The 16,601-nt window shown below is 53.0% G+C and overlaps 2 protein-coding genes across 3 annotated transcripts in view; both read left to right on the top strand.

The window, feature by feature from the left end:
• Window positions 1-4,513, top strand: part of PRKG1 (protein kinase cGMP-dependent 1) — a 384,810-nt gene extending 380,297 nt beyond the window's left edge. For both annotated transcript variants that reach the window (XM_053983678.1, XM_053983677.1), the window contains exon 18: window positions 633-4,513. In XM_053983678.1, the coding sequence (XP_053839653.1) occupies window positions 633-731 (99 nt within the window). In that variant the 3' untranslated portion in view covers window positions 732-4,513. The remainder of the gene's footprint in view (window positions 1-632) is intronic.
• A 1,905-nt stretch (window positions 4,514-6,418) lies between these two features.
• Window positions 6,419-8,587, top strand: DKK1 (dickkopf WNT signaling pathway inhibitor 1). Its single transcript, XM_053984155.1, has 4 exons — window positions 6,419-6,610; window positions 7,210-7,366; window positions 7,454-7,564; window positions 8,024-8,587. Exons 1-4 carry the CDS (start codon window positions 6,419-6,421, stop codon window positions 8,272-8,274), a joined length of 711 nt encoding a protein of 236 aa, XP_053840130.1. The 3' UTR covers window positions 8,275-8,587.
• The last annotated feature ends 8,014 nt before the right edge of the window (window positions 8,588-16,601 follow it).

Genomic DNA, 16,601 nt, shown 5'->3' with positions numbered 1-16,601 from the left:
ATTTAATGAATGTCAGTTGGCCCCTGGCTCAGGCTCTTCCCAAATGAAATGACTGGAAACATCAGCAAGCTCTGGGTAAAGCTTAAAATATTAATTTTCTAGTAAGACTCTCATTGTTTTGGGCTGTAGAGTTGCTGGTTTCCTCTTAATTTTTTTCTTTTTTTATTGTCTTGACTTTATCAAGTCCTCACTGTAAGAAAGTTTCCTTCGCTGTCACAAAGCAGGAAAACCATAAATTCTATAGCCAGGGTAGATTTCAAATGTCACGATTTCCAAAAAAGAAATGAGCTTGGCCTTCCTCCTGAGAAGATGGGTTTCTCTGGAAGGATCCTGAGGTTGAGCAATGTCAGGAAACTTCAAGGCAGCAGGGCTCAGCTCAGCATCCTGGAGCCATGGGTGGGAAATCCTGGGCTCTGAGGACGCTTTTCCCAAGCCTGTTGTGATAACCTTGTGGCAACGGGTAGGAAAACTCAGGAGAGTAGGGGAGCTGGGGGAAATCCCTCAGCAAAAAGCCATAGATGCTGCACTTCCCTGGCTTGCTGGGGACTCTCTGGGATGCCCATGGCTGTGGGATGAAAAGAGAATGCCAGCACTGCATGAACATGCCCTTCTTGTCGCTCTCCCCCCAACAGGTCGCGTCTCCCACGGACACAAGCAACTTTGACAGCTTCCCAGAGGACAGTGACGAGCCACCCCCTGACGACAACTCAGGATGGGACATAGATTTTTAATGTTATTTCTCTTACCTGCTTCTGCCTTGCTGAGGACAGCTTTTTCTGGGACATGGCTGCCAGCGGAACAGGAAGACCGGAATTGGGGAGGATTTGTGCTCGGGGTCACCATGATGCCTTGATTGATGCTGCTCCAGTAACTCCAGTGGCATTAGGACTTCTTGCTTAGTGACAGTAGTGCTCTCCATGTTTTCTGTTGGAACGTGACCTGGCGTGGACATGGTGGTCCTGACACAGAGCCTTGCTCCAGCACAGAACTCCTCTTCTGTGGCCACAGAGATCCTGGCACACTCTTGATTAGCAGAGTGAGAGATCCGTAGAGTAAGAGGCACTTAATTCCAGCTGCTTTTTCCGTAGGATCAGTAGTAATTTATGAAGTGCTGCAGCTACTCCAGTGCAGGATTTGGGCTATTCCCACCCTCCGAGCTCCACAGGGCAGCGCTGGAGCCCAGGAGGAGCACGGGCAAAGCACTTCCATCAAAGCAGTGGGGAATGTGTCCTTTTCCTTTCCCAGCAGTATTCCCGACAAGACTGAATGTTCCCCTTCCTCTTTGTTTTGGAAACATTTTGGCTCAGCCTGATCAAACAAAAGCACAACTGCTGCAGATGCTGTCAAGGCAGAGTTGGGTCGCTTCCCTCACATGGCAGCACCACCTTTGGGCTTCAGTTCTCCTTTCCCTTGGTACCAACACATGCATGGGAAGAGAAAATCATGGAATGAATCCACTGTACATCTACTGATCCATTGTACATCCATTGATCCATTGTACATCCATTGATCCATTTCACATCTACTGATCCATTTCACAGTGCTCCAATCACAGTCCTGAACAAAGCAACAACAGCCCACCAGTCTGATTAGGTATAAAATTAAAGATAACTTGGACCTTTTTAGGCCCAAAGGGAAAGACATGAGACCTGTGATGTCCTCTCGAGGTGCTACATCCATCCCTCACCTGGGAAGAAACCTGTCCCTGACCCATCCTGTCAGGAATATGTAGCAGAGGCTTCGTTCTCCCTGTCGATGATTCCATGTCTCCATGTCTGCATCTCTTCCGTGTTTAAAGAATGTCATTCAAATAGAAATCCTGGGCCAGGCTGCTGGCTCTGATGGAACATTGCCAGCAGTCCTGATGCCTCTCCAGGCTAAGGAGCTCCACAGGAAAGTCAGTGGAATTCAATGGGAAATGGATATTGGAAGATCCCTGGGAGGTCTCCAGCGTGCCAGACCCATGTGACTGTGTTTAACACAGGGATGGCCAAATCCATATAGGAAAAGGAACTAGGGAAAACAATATTATCAGGACATGCTTTTCCCTCACTTCTACTGCTTTTCCTTTGCTTGAATTCCCTCCTCTGGTTTATAGGATGCAGCAGAGGGATCCTGTCCTGGGTGCTCATTTGTTGCATATACACAGGATTGAAAGTTTATCCCATTATCCAACAGGAAACATCAGCTTTTCGTCTCTCTGAGAGACCTCGCCCCCAAAAATCACAGAATCGTGGAATGATGGAATGGTTTGGGTTGGAAGGGACCTTAAAGGTCCTCTCATTCCAGCCCCTGCCGTGGGTGAGCAGGTGCTGCCTCCTGTCAATCTCAACGGCCAAAAGCTGATCATAGAAAGATCAAGTCTTGCTGACAAGCACTTTTCCCACATATGACATGGAAAAGATCTGTTTGAGCAGTAAAAAATTCCTTCCCTGATGCTAAGTCCCAACTCTTTTGCGTGTTTTTTGTTAAAGGATGTAATCAAAAGGGTATTTTGACAGCGTGGGCCGTGTCTGCTGTTCAACATGAGCTGGGTCATGTGACACTTTTGAAACCAGTCTGTGGCTCTGGAATTCCCTCTGTTTTCCAAATGGTGAGACCACACCTCTGGCACAGTCACTTCTGCTGTTCTTTAACCATTAAAACTTCTTTTGCCTTCAAAATTACAGGGAAAAGGTAGCACCTGCTGGCTTTTCCACCTTTCTCCAAGGGATGGACAGCACTGAGAGCCAAGGCTGAGCAAGAGGGCTAAAACATTCACCAGGCATCTTAAACAGGCCAAATGCTTCCCTCACATCCTCCTGGATTTTCACTCCATGGGGACAGCTTTCTGTAGGAGTTTGTCCCAGGATGGTGACACCTGATGCAATTGGCAGGCAAGGAGGACAAAGCATCACAAGGATTTGGGGATCAGCCTGAAAAAGTGACAGGAAGGAGGGTCTAGAATGGGCTGAGCTGTTGGGTTTCTTTTTCCTGTCCCTTTTTTCCTTGTGCCAGGCATGGGAATTGACACCTGCAGCGTGCACTGTGCTGAATATGAGTTTATTTTGATATCAAACACCTCACTCGACTTCCATGGCCTCTCCTGAGCATTAACACTTTGCATATGTATATGATAAGCCTTCAGTTATAATAATATATTTCAGTTGCTTTATATATATCTCTATATATCCACAACAAGGATTGCCTCTGTGTTTCCACCTCCTGTCCTTATTTCTTTATCTGCTTTCCTGATCTACGGGACGACAGCGTTTTTAGGGAAGGGGGAATTGGCTCCCGTGTTTCCAGAGGTGTTGTGGCTTCTCCTGGAGCTGCATTGCCTACAGCAAACTCTTCTTCAACAACAGGACCACGAGCAGATATTTCTGTAAATAAGTATTTTCGTGTCGATGTTTTGTGGGTCACACAGAACTTTCTGTTCTTTTCCAGTTCCATGGCATTATTCCTTCATTTCCTTATTTGTAATGTAATGTTTTTAGGTCGAGGTAGACTTGAATTAATGTCATATTTGTCAGTATGATTAAACTTTCTGTCAGCTGTCCTGTTCACCCACCTGTCCCATAGTTCTAGAACGTCACTGGCTATCTGGCATTGTTGCAAGTGCCTTAAATCCATGGCATCTTATTAAAAAAAAAAAGACAAAATTGGTGTTATGCTGCATGACAAAGACAAACACACCTCAAACTGTCGTCCTTTCTTAGCTTGCTGCGTTTTACAGTTCTTTCTGCTACCAATTTCTAAGCCTTTATTATCTGATCTTGATGAATTACAGAAATGATGACGTCATTCTCTGATTTCTGTTCAATGTACCAGAGCTGTGTATCTGTTAATGAGATACAGAGTCATTTCTGTGAAATGTATAAATGTGATGTGCGGGTCAAATTAATCTCTGACATCCTAGCAGTCTGTAGACAGGTATTCCTGTTTTGCTAAGCTCTGCAGATCCCACCCATCTGTCCTGTCTCACACAGCCCCCCTCAGGAATCTCCCACCTGGGCAAAATCCACCCCGCCGGCGTTTTCCTAACCTAAAACCCCGGTGCAAAGACCAGGCTCATTTGCACCACTCAACCAAACAGGATCTGTGCTTTTCCCTGCATCCATGGGGACGAGCCCTGGAAACTCCTCCTCGGCTCCCCAGCCCTGACACCGAGACTTGGGCGCTTTTAGGGCTTTCTCAGAAAACGGGGAAAATCCCATTTGGAGTTGCCTCTCTCCTGAATCATGATTTATGCTTGTTTTACCCCAGCCCTTTGTTTTACCCCAGCTCTTTGTTTTATACTCTGATTTTCTTTCCTTCCATGGCAGAGGTTTTGTTTGTCGGGCCGATGTCGGTCATGCCCTGGCCATCGGCCGCTTGAACTCTTTGGATGTTGACTGAGGAACTTTGGGGGTTTTTTTTCATAACCTTCCATGGCTTTTGTTTCGCTCTGTACTCCCCCTGCAGCTGTAATTGCCGAGTGCCTGTTGTATACTTTATAGAGTTGAAATAAAAATAATTACTTTTGAACAGCTGTCAGTGGGTTTCTTCCAGAACAGTTGAATTTGGGAGAGATCTTCTGGATGGTGGTGAAATGTGGAGTTACATGGGTTCTGCTCCCAGAACTGGTTGCCCAGAGCAGCTGTGGCTGCCCCTGGATCCCTGGAAGTGCCCAAGGCCAGGTTGGACAGGGCTTGGAGCAGCCTGGGACAGTGGAAGCTGTCCCTGCCCATGTCAGGGGGTGGCACTGGATGGGCTTGAAGGTCCCTTCCAACTCATAATCTTTCCATGCTTTGATGATGACACAGAGGTGAGCAAAAGCTGGGAGAAAGTAGCAACAAAACATCCTCTCAGGAGGGAAATAAATGTGGTAACAGCCCAAGGAGGAGCTGGGAATCATCACCAATCATTTTGCAGGATGCAGCAATCGCAGGTCAAAGTTAATAATGCAGTAGAACTCCAGGATGACGTGGCCCTCACCTGAAACTGCCAGGGGAACACCGAGATTTCGGGGCGAGGCGTGGCGCTTATTATTCCAGGCTAAAAATAGGGAAGGCAGGAGGGGTGGCCAGGCTGTGCCAGGGATGTCGCCCGGCCGTGACTCAGCCCCTGCTGACAGCACCTGCCCACCGTGCTCCCGAAACCTCCCCAGGCAATTATTAGCCTGGCTTGAGCCATTCGGGGCTGGAACAGCTGATAGTGGATACCGGGACAGCGATACCGGGAGAGGGGGGGCGTTAATTGCAGGAATTGCGGCGTCCGGAATCCCCCACCCCGGGGATTTTAGGGGCGCTGCTCCGGCTCTTCGTATTCTCATTTAAGCCAAGCTAAGAAAAGAAATAAACGGGAGCACGGGGCCGCCGCCGGGAAAAGCCGGGTTAATTAACGGGGGTTAATTAACGAGAGTTAATTACCGGACCGGGGAGGGGGAGTGGGGGTGCGATGGCGCGGCGCGGCCGCCAGGGGGTGCACTGGAGCCGCTCTGCCCCAACAGGGGACGCGAAGGGGAATGGGGGGGAATGGGGGAATGGGGGGAATGGGGGGGAATGGGGGAATGGGGGGAATGGGGGAATGGGCAGGGGATGGGGGAATGAGGGGAAATGGGCAGGGAATGGGGGGAATGAGGGGATGGGGGGAATGGGCGGGAAAAAAAGGGAATGAGGGGGAATTGGGAAAGGAGTGGAGGGGCGACGCTTTTGATCTCCCCGCATCAAAGGGCCCGGAGCTCCCCCCCTACCGACGCTGCCCCCCCGCCCCGGCTGGGGTCAGGGGAGTAGGGAGAGGACACCGAGAGTCCCGTCGTGTGTCCCCCCCGTGTCCCCGCACACCGCCCGGCGCGGGGGGATGCGGAGCAGCCCCTCTCCTTTCCTGCAAGGCTGCGCTGGCGCCAGGAAGGACGCGGGGGAGGCGGCGGGGGGGGAGACTTAGAGGAGACCAAAGGACCGACTCTGCCATCGGGGGAGGGCGGGGGGGCTCTCTGCACCCACAGCGGCTCCCACCCACTCTGGGGGCTAGCACAAGGGGGAGTGTTCCCCCCGTCCCTCTTCCCGGTCCCCTCCGTCGGGCGCGCCCGGCTGGAGACAGCGGTGGCGTCGGGAAGTGCGGAGCATCTGGCCGGGAGCCGGGGCGGGGGAGGCCGGGGGGGGGGATGCTGGGTGGGGGGAGATCTGCCCTCGCCCTTGCGAAACCCCCTCCCGACCAATGTGGGAGCCCTCGGGGCGGGGTGGGGGCGGTTTTGGGGGCTCATGGGCACAGCCCCCCCCGGGAACGCTTTGAAATCCCAGCCGGCGGGCCCCCCGCCCCGAGGGGGCGGGCAGGAGGCAGCCCCGGGGGTATAAAGGCGGCGGAGGAGCGCAGGAGCCGCTGCTCGCGGCTCGGTGCTGCTGCTCGGGGACTCTGCGGGCACGGGAGGGCACGGGAGGGCACGGGAGGCACCAGGATGCGGGGGCTGGTGGCGCTGCTGGCGGCGCTGAGCTGCGCGGCCCCGGCGGGGCGGGCGGCGGCTCCCGGGGGTGCCCTCAGCTCCAACGCCATCAAGGGACCCCCCCCGGGGGGGGCGGCCGAGGCCAGCGCCGCCCCCGCACCCCCTTTCGACGGCAGCAACAAGGCCCCACCGGCCGCCACCCGACAGGTAGGAGAGAGCACGGATGGAGCGGCGGGACACCGGGAATAGAGGGACACACACCGGGAATAGAGGGACACACACCGGGAATAGAGGGGGACACACATCGGGAATAGAGGGACACACACCGGGAGTGGAGCTGGGGACACACACCGGGAGTGGAGATGGGGACACACACCGGGGATGGAGGGGACCCGTCGGAGATAGAGTTGAGGGACACATTTGGGATGAAGGGTGGCATGTCGGGGATGAGGACACCCACACTGGGAGATGGAGTAGGGGACACCAGTGATGGAAGGAACACCAGCGATGGAAGGGACACCGGCGATGGAAGAAGAGAGGGGACACAGCGCGGGTGGATGGAGGGGCTGCCCAGGGGATGGAGGGACACTCCGGGGATGGAGAAGGGGACACCGGCGACGGAGGAGAGGGACGCAGCGGGTGATGGGGACACAGACACACCGGATGGAGTGGGGGACACCTCGGGGATGGATGGAGCGGTCGCGCCGGGGATTGGAGAGGGAACACACTGGGGATGGGGAGGGGGGACACTCGGGGATGGCAGCATCGGCCCCGCTGATCCCCCCGCCTCCTCTGTGCCCCCCCAGCCTTTCCCGTGCGCCGAGGACGAGGACTGCGGCCCCGAGGAGTTCTGCGGGGGGACGGCCCGCGGCGGGGGGGCCCCGCTGTGCCTCGGCTGCCGGCGGCGCCGCAAGCGCTGCCTGCGCGACGCCATGTGCTGCCCCGGCATGACCTGCAGCAACGGTGAGGGCAGGGGACACCTGGGGCTGGGGGCCGCGGGAGGGGCCGGGGTCCCACGCGTGGCTGACAGCCGCCCCGCTGCCCCCGCAGGTCTCTGCACGCCCCTGGAGCCGCCCCACAGAGCGGCCGAGCTGGACGAGACGGGCACTGAGGCGCTGCCCCGACGGACGCCCGCTCCCGCCTGGCTCCCCACTGCCAAAGGTGAGGCGTCCCGGCCGCTGTCACCCCGCTGTCCCGCCTGAGGCTGCCATCCTTCCCTGCTGTCCCCTGGGCAGCAGTCCGGGCTGCCCCCCTGCCCTGAGATCTGTCCGGGGTGCCCATCCTTCCCTGCTGTCCCCCGCGGGATCACTCGGGATACCCATCCTGCATCTCTGTCCCCCGCGGGATCACTCGGGATGCCCACTCTGTCTCGGTGTCCCGCACGGGATCAGTCCAGGATGCCCTTTCTGCTCCACCATCGCCCATGGGGTCGCTCCGGGATGCCCCCTTTCCCTGCTGTCCCCTGTGAGATCGCTCCGGGGTGCCCCCCAGCCCCACTATCACCAGAAGACAAACCCGGGATGCCCACCCTGCCCGTGGGGCGGCTCGGGATGCCCATCCCTCCCCACGAGCGGTGTCCCCCGCCGCCCGGCTGAGCATCCCCCCGGTGTCCCCACGCAGGCGAGGAGGGTGACTTCTGCCTGCGCTCGTCGGACTGCGCGGCCGGGCTGTGCTGCGCCCGCCACTTCTGGTCCAAGATCTGCAAGCCGGTGCTGCGGGAGGGGCAGGTGTGCACCCGGCACCGGCGGAAAGGCTCGCACGGCCTGGAGATCTTCCAGCGCTGCCAGTGCGCCGAGGGGCTGGCGTGTCGCCTGCAGCGAGAGCACGGCCCCGCCGACGCGTCCCGCCTGCACACGTGCCAGCGGCACTGAGCGACAGACGGACGCGCCGGGACGGGACAGACGGACGCGACGGACTCCGGCCCCGCCGGAGCGAAGGTTGTTTCTCAAGGGAACTTCTCCTAAGCGACTTCTTGCAGTACGTTACTGTGTTGTGAATACTCGAGCTGGCACTTAGCTGTACATAACGCCGGGACTTTTTAATGACTTTTAACGACTTTTTAATGAGTTATTTTGTGTTTATCTGAGGGCGCTGCCTGGCGCTCTTCAAGCCGTGACTGTGACTTTGTACACACTGGGTTTTTCATTCTGGCTCGGAGGGACGCCACGAATAAACGCTTTAAATTCACCCCACGCTGCCTCCGCGTCCCTGCCCGGGGGAGGAGAGACGGGGGCGGGGGGTTCATCCCCAGCATCCCATGGGAAAGGCTGATGCCTTGGCACTGTTGGCATTGTTTTTTAGGAATGCCGTGGTCGCCATTCTGCTGCTTTTTAGGAATTCCGTGGTCGCCACTGACGCCCTCTGGCCACCAAACCGAGGAGAGGGAGCGCGGTTGGGGTTCTGGGAAGGGCACCTGGCAGCAGAATCGCTCTCCCTGGTTTTGGGAGGGAGGAGAGGGTGAGGGATCACCGGAGGGGCTGTGCTGGACCAACCACGGGTTCTGCAGATCTCACCCGCTCACTCCTTGCTCAATGCAGAATAAAGATTTCTTTTCCCCTTCATTTTGCAGCTTGTTCCTGCGGCTCTTCAGCCTTTTGGGATGGCTTGGAGGGAGGGAAAGCTGCGAGCACACATTTTCCCCCACCTCTTTAGCTGCCCCCCCAGTCTCAGGTGGTTCTAAGTGGGGAGTGTGGGGCTGCTGGGCTGCAGGTGCATCCCTGCAACCTGGGGAAGGGGTTTGGGGTGCAAAATCACGGTGGAGCCTTCCCTGTACACCCCAAAAACCTTTTGCACCCCAGCCCAAACACAGCACATCCCTGGGTGGCTCCGATGGCACCGTGTAGGGGACCATCCCTTAAATGCTGCCTGGTCCTGGGTGTTTGGTGCCTTTGGGGTCGGTGCTGCCTATTTAGGGCATTAAATTCCCTGAGAACATGGGATTGTGGAATAGCAGCCCCACTGCACCTCTGGCAGTACCGGGTGGCGTTGAACCAAGGCCACGGGCACAGGAAATGTAAAGGAGGGAGAACAGCCCCAGGGAGAGGCAAAGGGTTAGGGTTAGGATCATTCCCAGCTTCCTTCCAGCTCTGGAACTGGCTGAGAACAGCAAAAAATTCCCCAACTGGAGGGTAAAACACTGATGCTCCTTAAAGCACCTAAACCCACCCTTTAAGTCTCTCTGGAGCAGCTTTTAATAGAGTAACAGCACGAGCTGGGGGTTGAGGCAGCCCCTGAAAGAGTTCCTGACTCAGAGGCTGGAGTTTAGTGCTTGAATCATCCTTCCAAGCTGTGAAAATTAAAAAAAAAAAAAAAAAAAAACAAAAAAAAAAAAAAAAAAAAAAAAAAAAAAACAAAAAAAAACAAACCAGTTTCAAGTACCAGTTTCAAACTTAAAAAAAAAAACACATTGTGCAACATACATAATAATATAATTGTTTTATTATCATAATAATGCTATGCCCACTAAGAGATGCAATGAAGGGACCTGGCTAAGAAAAGCACCAGGAACTGTTGGATGGGTTCAAATCTGTCATGAGCAGTGTCATATTTTATCCCTAGGACATTTAAACCACTGTCATTAGGGTCAGGGCTTTTTCTCCAGAGAGTGAGAGGGACCAGCACAGCTTTGACACCTCTGCAGGCAGGGAAAAATACCCTTGTGGAGCATTAAACACCATTTCTTGCTCTCTTTGGTACATCTTTGTCTTCCACCCTCTTTTGTTTTGCTCAGATTGGCCATCCCCACACCTGTCCTTGCATTAACCAGAAATGCTTCTTGTGCATTCTTCACTTTCCCAGCCTGGAGGAGGAAAAAAGAGCATTTTTAACAGCCATTCTGAGGCAAGAGGAGCTCAGGTCAGCACTGATTGCATCTGTGTCCTGTGGTCTGTGCCCAGCAGGATGGATGCTACCACAGACATCTCCAGAATAATTAATTTCATTCATAGATTCCACAAAAACAATGGTTTTGTTGGGTTTTATTGCCTCCTCTCCCCTCTTAACCACATCTGCAGTCAGGATCTCTTCCCATTTCTGCCCCTTTTGGACTTTCAGGGTTTGTTCTTTAGGTAAATCCAAGAAGCTGGATTTAGTAAATCCAAGAAATTTGATTTAGTAACATCCCTTAGGAAAAAAAAAATCATGAGAATATCACCCTGTGTCTGTTAAGATTAAACAAAAGCTGTTCTTGAAGGGAGGGATTTTCAGTCTTCCCTTGGCCCTGAGCATTGTTCTGTCCCCAAAACCTGAACCCACTCGAGGTCTGCATCATCCTGGGAAGTCAAAACACTTCTCCAGCAGCTGAGGAAGGGGGACAAACAGCTCCTGAGCCCTGGAAATGTGGTCACAGGGAGGCAGAAGCAAGGTCTGCTCGTGTCCCCCTTTCCCAGGGGAAGGGCACTGGAAGGCGGGTGGGAGGCAGTGGCAATCCTTGAGGAATGGGCAGGTGGCATCACCATGGTCCCTCCTGGATCCTTCCCCACAGTGACAGATTCTCCTTATCAGAAATGCCTGAATGAATTCCTTCCAAGCCTCACGCCAACCCAACAACAACAACAACAACAAAAGGCCTGTGGGAAGTAGAAAATATAAAACTTAGGGGAAAAAATGGAATGTGTGGAGCCTCTGAGTCTGGACTGGTCGGTGTGTCTGGTCTGGATCTCCTGCTCTGATCCAGAGGGAAGGTAGGGAGAAACTCCAGCCCTCAGCTCCTGACACACAAACCAGTGACCCCAGCTGGGAAAGGCACCTCAGGATGCACTTCCCCACCATTCTCCTCCTCCCTAAGGGAATTTTTCCCTCCAAAAACTCAGGAAAACCCCCTTTATCCTAAGCAGGAGGAGAGTCAATAAGAGAAGCAGGTTTTGGTGGATGAAGAGCTTTGGCACCTCTGGTGTACTCACTGCTCCTGCTTTTAGGGCTGGAAGAGCTTCAACAAAACTCTGTGAAGTTCAATATTAATATTTTTAAACACAGAAATCTGTAAAGCAGCTTAATGATCCTGGCTGAGCCCAACCTCTCTGTCCCCAGGCCTGCTGGGACCAACACTTTCATTCCCTCAGTGCTCCTGCTCAACCCCAGCATTGTCCCAGAGCACTTATGGGGTTTTTAGAGGAGGTTTATTCATGCAAGATGATTTTCCCCTGTCAAGGCAAGGCACTATTATAACAACTTCTGCTGGAAAGGGACACCTGCCACTGTCCCAGGCTGCTCCAAGCCCCATCCAACCTGGCCTTGGACACTTCCAGGGATCCAGGGGCAGCCACAGCTGCTCTGGGCACCCTGTGCCGGGGCCTGCCCACCCTCCACAATTCCCACCCTCCACAATTCCATCCTAATATCCCATCTAGCCCTGCCAGCTATCACTTTGAAGCCATTTTCACTTGTGCTATCACTCCAAAGTCCCTCTCCAGCTCTCCTGGAGCCTCTTTAGGTGCCAGGAGAGGCTCTGGGGTCTTTCAGCCCTTTCTGGACTCTTCCTCTGCACCTCTCAGCTAAAAATACTACAGCAACATCCCAGCCCCGGGATTCCAGTGGCTGCAGAAACATGGCTGGCTTGAAGGGAAAATTGAATCCCTCCATGGTTTTCCTGAACTGATTTTCCTGTGCTGTGGATGCAGATTCCATGGAGGTGGATCAGAAATCCCCTCTCTGCTGCACTTGGGGACAGTTGTGGCACAAAGAAATTCAACTCCCAAGGAGGGAGGATGGGACACAGCGCAGCTTTTGCTGTCATCTGGGGAGATTTCAGGGAAGCAAATCCCATTTTCTTCTCGTTTTCTTCCTACGTTCTTTCAGAAACCACTCCCACCCCAAGCTGTTGCACAGAAACTCCCTTTTTATTTTTTAATAATTGTTTAAAGCCGATGCTCACACCCTCCTTTCTTCCATTGATCTTCACATGGCATTTCAAACCTCACACGGCGCAGGAAAGGGTTACAAAACCCCTTAAACCTACCCAGAGGCATTAAAAGGGAAAAATCCCTGTTTTATCCTCACCTCTCCTGACACAGAGCAGAACCCTGCCCCTTTCGGCCCGGGAAGATGAAACACAGGCAGCAGGTGGAAACCTTTGTGTCTGTAACGCAACACGCAAAGCTTTGGGGTGGTTTTGGGGTTTGTTTTCCCGTTTATTTGGGGCCGCCTTTTTCTGGGGGGTGGGCTTGGTGGGGAAGTTCACCCACCTGCTGGAGCTGCTCTTTGTCCCGAGCCTTTCAACTGCGGGCTCGGCCGAGCAAACCTTGATCTCCCTCGGGAGGGGAAGCGGAGCGTCCAGGTGGTCCAGGTGGAAGGGTGTGGGTTCCCCATGCCCTGCGCTCTTTCAAAACGCTAATCTAAAGGGATGTTTATTCCTTTTCCTTCTTTTTCTTTTTTTCTCCCTCTCTCAAGTAGCTTTGTTTCCCCTCCCTCAGTGCCTGACTTGTGTCCCTAATTAACACCTTAAGAGGGGGTGAGGATAACCGGGATATTAAGGAGGGCACTTCTGGGCAGAGCTCCTAATCCAGCCCTGGCGGAGGGAGGGGACCCATTAGCAGGTGATTTTAGGGAGAATTAAGACCATCAGCATTTAAATGGGCACGGCCTAATGAAAGGCTTGGCTCGGCGGTTGCAAGGGAGCTTTAAGCTCCGGTAGGGTTTTCCCCCAAATCCCAGGTGTGGGGTAAGGAAAGGGAAGCAGTTCTAGGGGAATGGGTGGGTGTTGTGGGGTGAACAAAGAGCCCGCGTGGGTTTCCCGTGAGGAAGCGGCGCTGTGCCAGTCCAGAAGGGGTTTGAGGATGGCACAAGGAGGTGGGCACAGCAAAGGGGTGAAGCTGCGGCAAAATCCCAAAAGTGGTTTGTTGTTTTTTTTTTTTTTTGGGGGGGGGGGCATAACTGGGAGCAAGCCGTAACATTTTTTTACATAATTGGGAACAAAGGGTTGTTGGTGTGGTGGAAGAGGGAATGATGCATCCTCCAAGGATGGCCGCTGGCATTTGGGCTTTGCAGCTTTAATCACCTTTTATTTTACTTTTTAATATTAAATCTATAGGCGACACAGAGTCAGGATAGATAAATCTGGGGGAAAAAAAAATAACCACGGAGTTGTTAAGGCTGGAAAAACCTCTAAGAGCATCCAATCCATTCAAAATCCCGGTTGGCAAAATTGCAACTCAGAAAATATTGCAACTCCAGAAGCACAGAACTGTGGAAAACATGGGATGAGGAGGTGGGAGCGTGTTCCCAGGAAAATTTAGCAGCTCCCAGGTGCCAGAGGGAGGGCAGGAGAGGTCTGGAAGGCAGTAAACAATGCTCAGGACGTGACTGAGGGTTATTTTTGTCCTTCCCAATGCAAGGAGGAGATGGAGTGCCCAGCTCGGAACAAACCCAGGTTCGGCAGCTGGGGGCCACAAATAAATCTCCTGGCTGGAGGCACCTGGGGACAAGGGAAATTCATGGAAGGCAGAAATGTGGGAGAGATGGCTGGCTAGGAAATCTCTAAACGCTGATCATGGGCACTGGGAAGGATCATTCTGGAAGTGTCTGGAGCTGGGGGAGGGTTTATCTAATAATTAATTTAGTTTTTCTTGGATGCTGGCTCCTTAAGACCTTGTTGAGAAGGTGATCCAGGTCTGCTGTCAGATCCACAGGGAAGTGTTGGTCCTTATTTATTTATCTATCTAGAATTTTATTATTTTATCTATATTTTAAAATATTAATTCTATATATTTTATTTATTTATCTGTATTATTTATATATAATTTTAAACTAAACCCTTTTCTGAAGCACCTCACTGGTCGAAGATGCTGATTTTGAGAGGAAAAAGGGATTTTTCTGGTGGGAAGTGTCCCTGCCCATGGCAGGGGTTGAGGTGATCTCTCAGGTCCATCTTCCTGCAGCAGGACAGGTTCTCAAGCCGCTTTTGTCTTGGGGTGACAAAAATATTTGATTTAAAAAAATAAAATTAAAACATTGAAAGATTTGATTATATTGTGCCCGGCTTATTATTTCTGGGGCTTATGGAACTGGGTTTAAAATACACCAATGCCACCATAAATCAGTAAAGAATTAGATGGTTTTTAAGGTTTTTTCCATCCCTAGATATGGATTTTTATGGCATTAACAGAAGGGCAAAGTGTTGAAGGACACATTCCATGATTGTTGCCCTTTCTCTCTCTTTTTTTTTTTTTTTTTTAATTTATACTGAGAGCCACAAGTGAAAATATTTCTATACAGCATTGATGTTACTTTAATTCTCCATTTTCCTTTAATTTACAGGGTGGGTTTGTAGCTTCACTGCCAGTGCAGTGAAAGCCAACTTCCCAATTTGGGAAGAAGTTGGACAATCCTGGAAGTCTCACCCTTCTATTTCTGAACACCTAGATTCACACAAAGAACAATAAATCCAAACCATAATGATTTGAATTTAATTTATTTTAGCCTCTCTCCATTGAATGGGGATGGTTTCAAAGTCTGGGGTGGCCCCAAGGCATGTGAGCAGCTTTCTGCAGTTTTGGGGTGTCCCTAAAGTGTGTGAGGATGTCCCTGGTGTTTTGGGGTGGCCCCAAGGTGTCGGAGCAGGTCCCTGCAGGTTTGGGATGGCCCCAAAGTATGTGAGGCGGTCCCTGCCAGTTTGGGTCACCCCAAACTGTGTGAACAGGTCCTTGCTGGTTTGGGGTGGCCCCAAGGTTTGTGTGAAGATGTCCCTGGTGATTTGAGGCACCCCAAGGAAAGTGAGCAGGTCCCTGGTGGTTTGGGGTGGCCCCAAGGCATGTGAGCAGGTCTCTGCAGGTGTGGGGCACTCCAAGCTGTGTGAGCAGGTCCGTGCAGGTGTGGGGTGGCCCCAGGGTGTGTGAGCAGGTCCCTGCAGGTGTGGGGTGGCCCCAAGCTGTGTGAGCAGGTCCGTGCAGGTGTGGGGTGGTCCCAGGGCGTGTGAGCAGGTCCTTGCAGGTGTGGGGTGGCCCCAAGCCGCCCATCCTCCCGCGGAAGAGCCGCTCCTTGCCTCTCCGGGTGGCTCTGCCGCCCCAGCCCTCTCCCAGCAGCGGCTCTGGGGCCGCGCCAGCAGCGCTGCCTGCCCATAAATGACCATCCCGGGAATGCTGCTCCTGCTGGCTGCGGCCGAGCCGGGCAGGGATGAATGATGGCCACGGCAGTGCGAGCCCAGGTCTTGCCCCTATTTGGAGCCCTGCTCCTTGCATACCACGACCCTGGGGAGGAGGTGAGGGAAGAGCCTGGAGCTGTTTCCTGCCGGGGCTTTGTTCCACTCCCATCCACTGGAGCTCATGGGCTTGGAGTTTTCAGCTTAAACCACAGCTCCTCTCTGCAGGAAACTGCTCTTCAGTTTTCAGCCTGCCAGGGATTTTGTGTACCCTGCTTTTGTGCAGGAAGAATTCCTTGCAGGAAAGGGTGGTGAGTCCCTGGAGGGGATGTGTTGGAGTGCCCATCCCTGGAGGTGTCCAAGGAAGGGCTGGAGGTGGCACTTAGTGCTCTGGGCTGGGGACAAGGTGGGCACTCGGCACAGCTGGGACTCCACGATGCTGGAAGTCTTTTCCAGCCTGCTTTTAATGCTCCTGGTTGAGCCCAACCTCTCTGTCCCCAGGCTTGCTGGGACCAACACTCTGATTCCCTCAATGCTCCTGCTCAACCCCAGCATTCTCCCAGAGCATTTAGAGGGATTTTAGAGGAGGTTTATTCATGCAAGATGATTTTCCCCTGTCAAGGCCAGGCACTATTAAGGACAATATTGAAATATTTTGTCCTCTTGTGTTATCTTCCAGCTCCTCCTTGGCGAGGCAGATGGGGACTTGGGACACCATGAAGCCTTTCCCTGTGCCAGTGATCTCTCCTGCCAGGTAATGCCATTCCAGAGCTGGATCCTTTGCCCAAGCAAATATTAATTCCATCAGAAGGCTGGCAGTGCCCACTGGCAGGACCTGACCTGTCTGAGCCACCAGGAAGCAGCAGGAATGCCAAAGGGAAGCTTTGTACCCAAATTATTGCTGTATTTTAACCCCTACTGTAGGATTTTCTGCTGTCCCAGGAACTCAGGAGCTGGGGACAGCACCAGTTCCATGTCACTGAAAGCTGGCAGGGGCTGCAGGGGTCCCACCACAATAAGAGGAGACACTGGCATGGAGAGGTGGGATGAGCTCCTGGAAAAACCCATTCAACAATTAGTTTTAGTTTGAAACCAAAATCACCCAGAGTGGTCAACAGGGAGACA

This window comes from Vidua macroura, chromosome 8 (assembly GCF_024509145.1).
Source record: "Vidua macroura isolate BioBank_ID:100142 chromosome 8, ASM2450914v1, whole genome shotgun sequence".
Lineage (NCBI taxonomy): Eukaryota > Metazoa > Chordata > Aves > Passeriformes > Viduidae > Vidua > Vidua macroura.
Note: the sequence above shows the minus strand (reverse complement) of the source record. Positions and strands in the feature narration are given on the sequence as shown.

What these genes read in the sequence shown, in the direction of transcription:
- DKK1 (XM_053984155.1), top strand. Translation starts at nt 6,419, where the DNA reads ATGCGGGGGCTGGTGGCGCTGCTGGCGGCGCTGAGCTGCGCGGCCCCG. An exon ending in CACCGGCCGCCACCCGACAG is followed by an intron (nt 6,611 to 7,209) that starts GTAGGAGAGAGC and finishes GTGCCCCCCCAG; the next exon opens with CCTTTCCCGTGCGCCGAGGA. An exon ending in CGGCATGACCTGCAGCAACG is followed by an intron (nt 7,367 to 7,453) that starts GTGAGGGCAGGG and finishes CTGCCCCCGCAG; the next exon opens with GTCTCTGCACGCCCCTGGAG.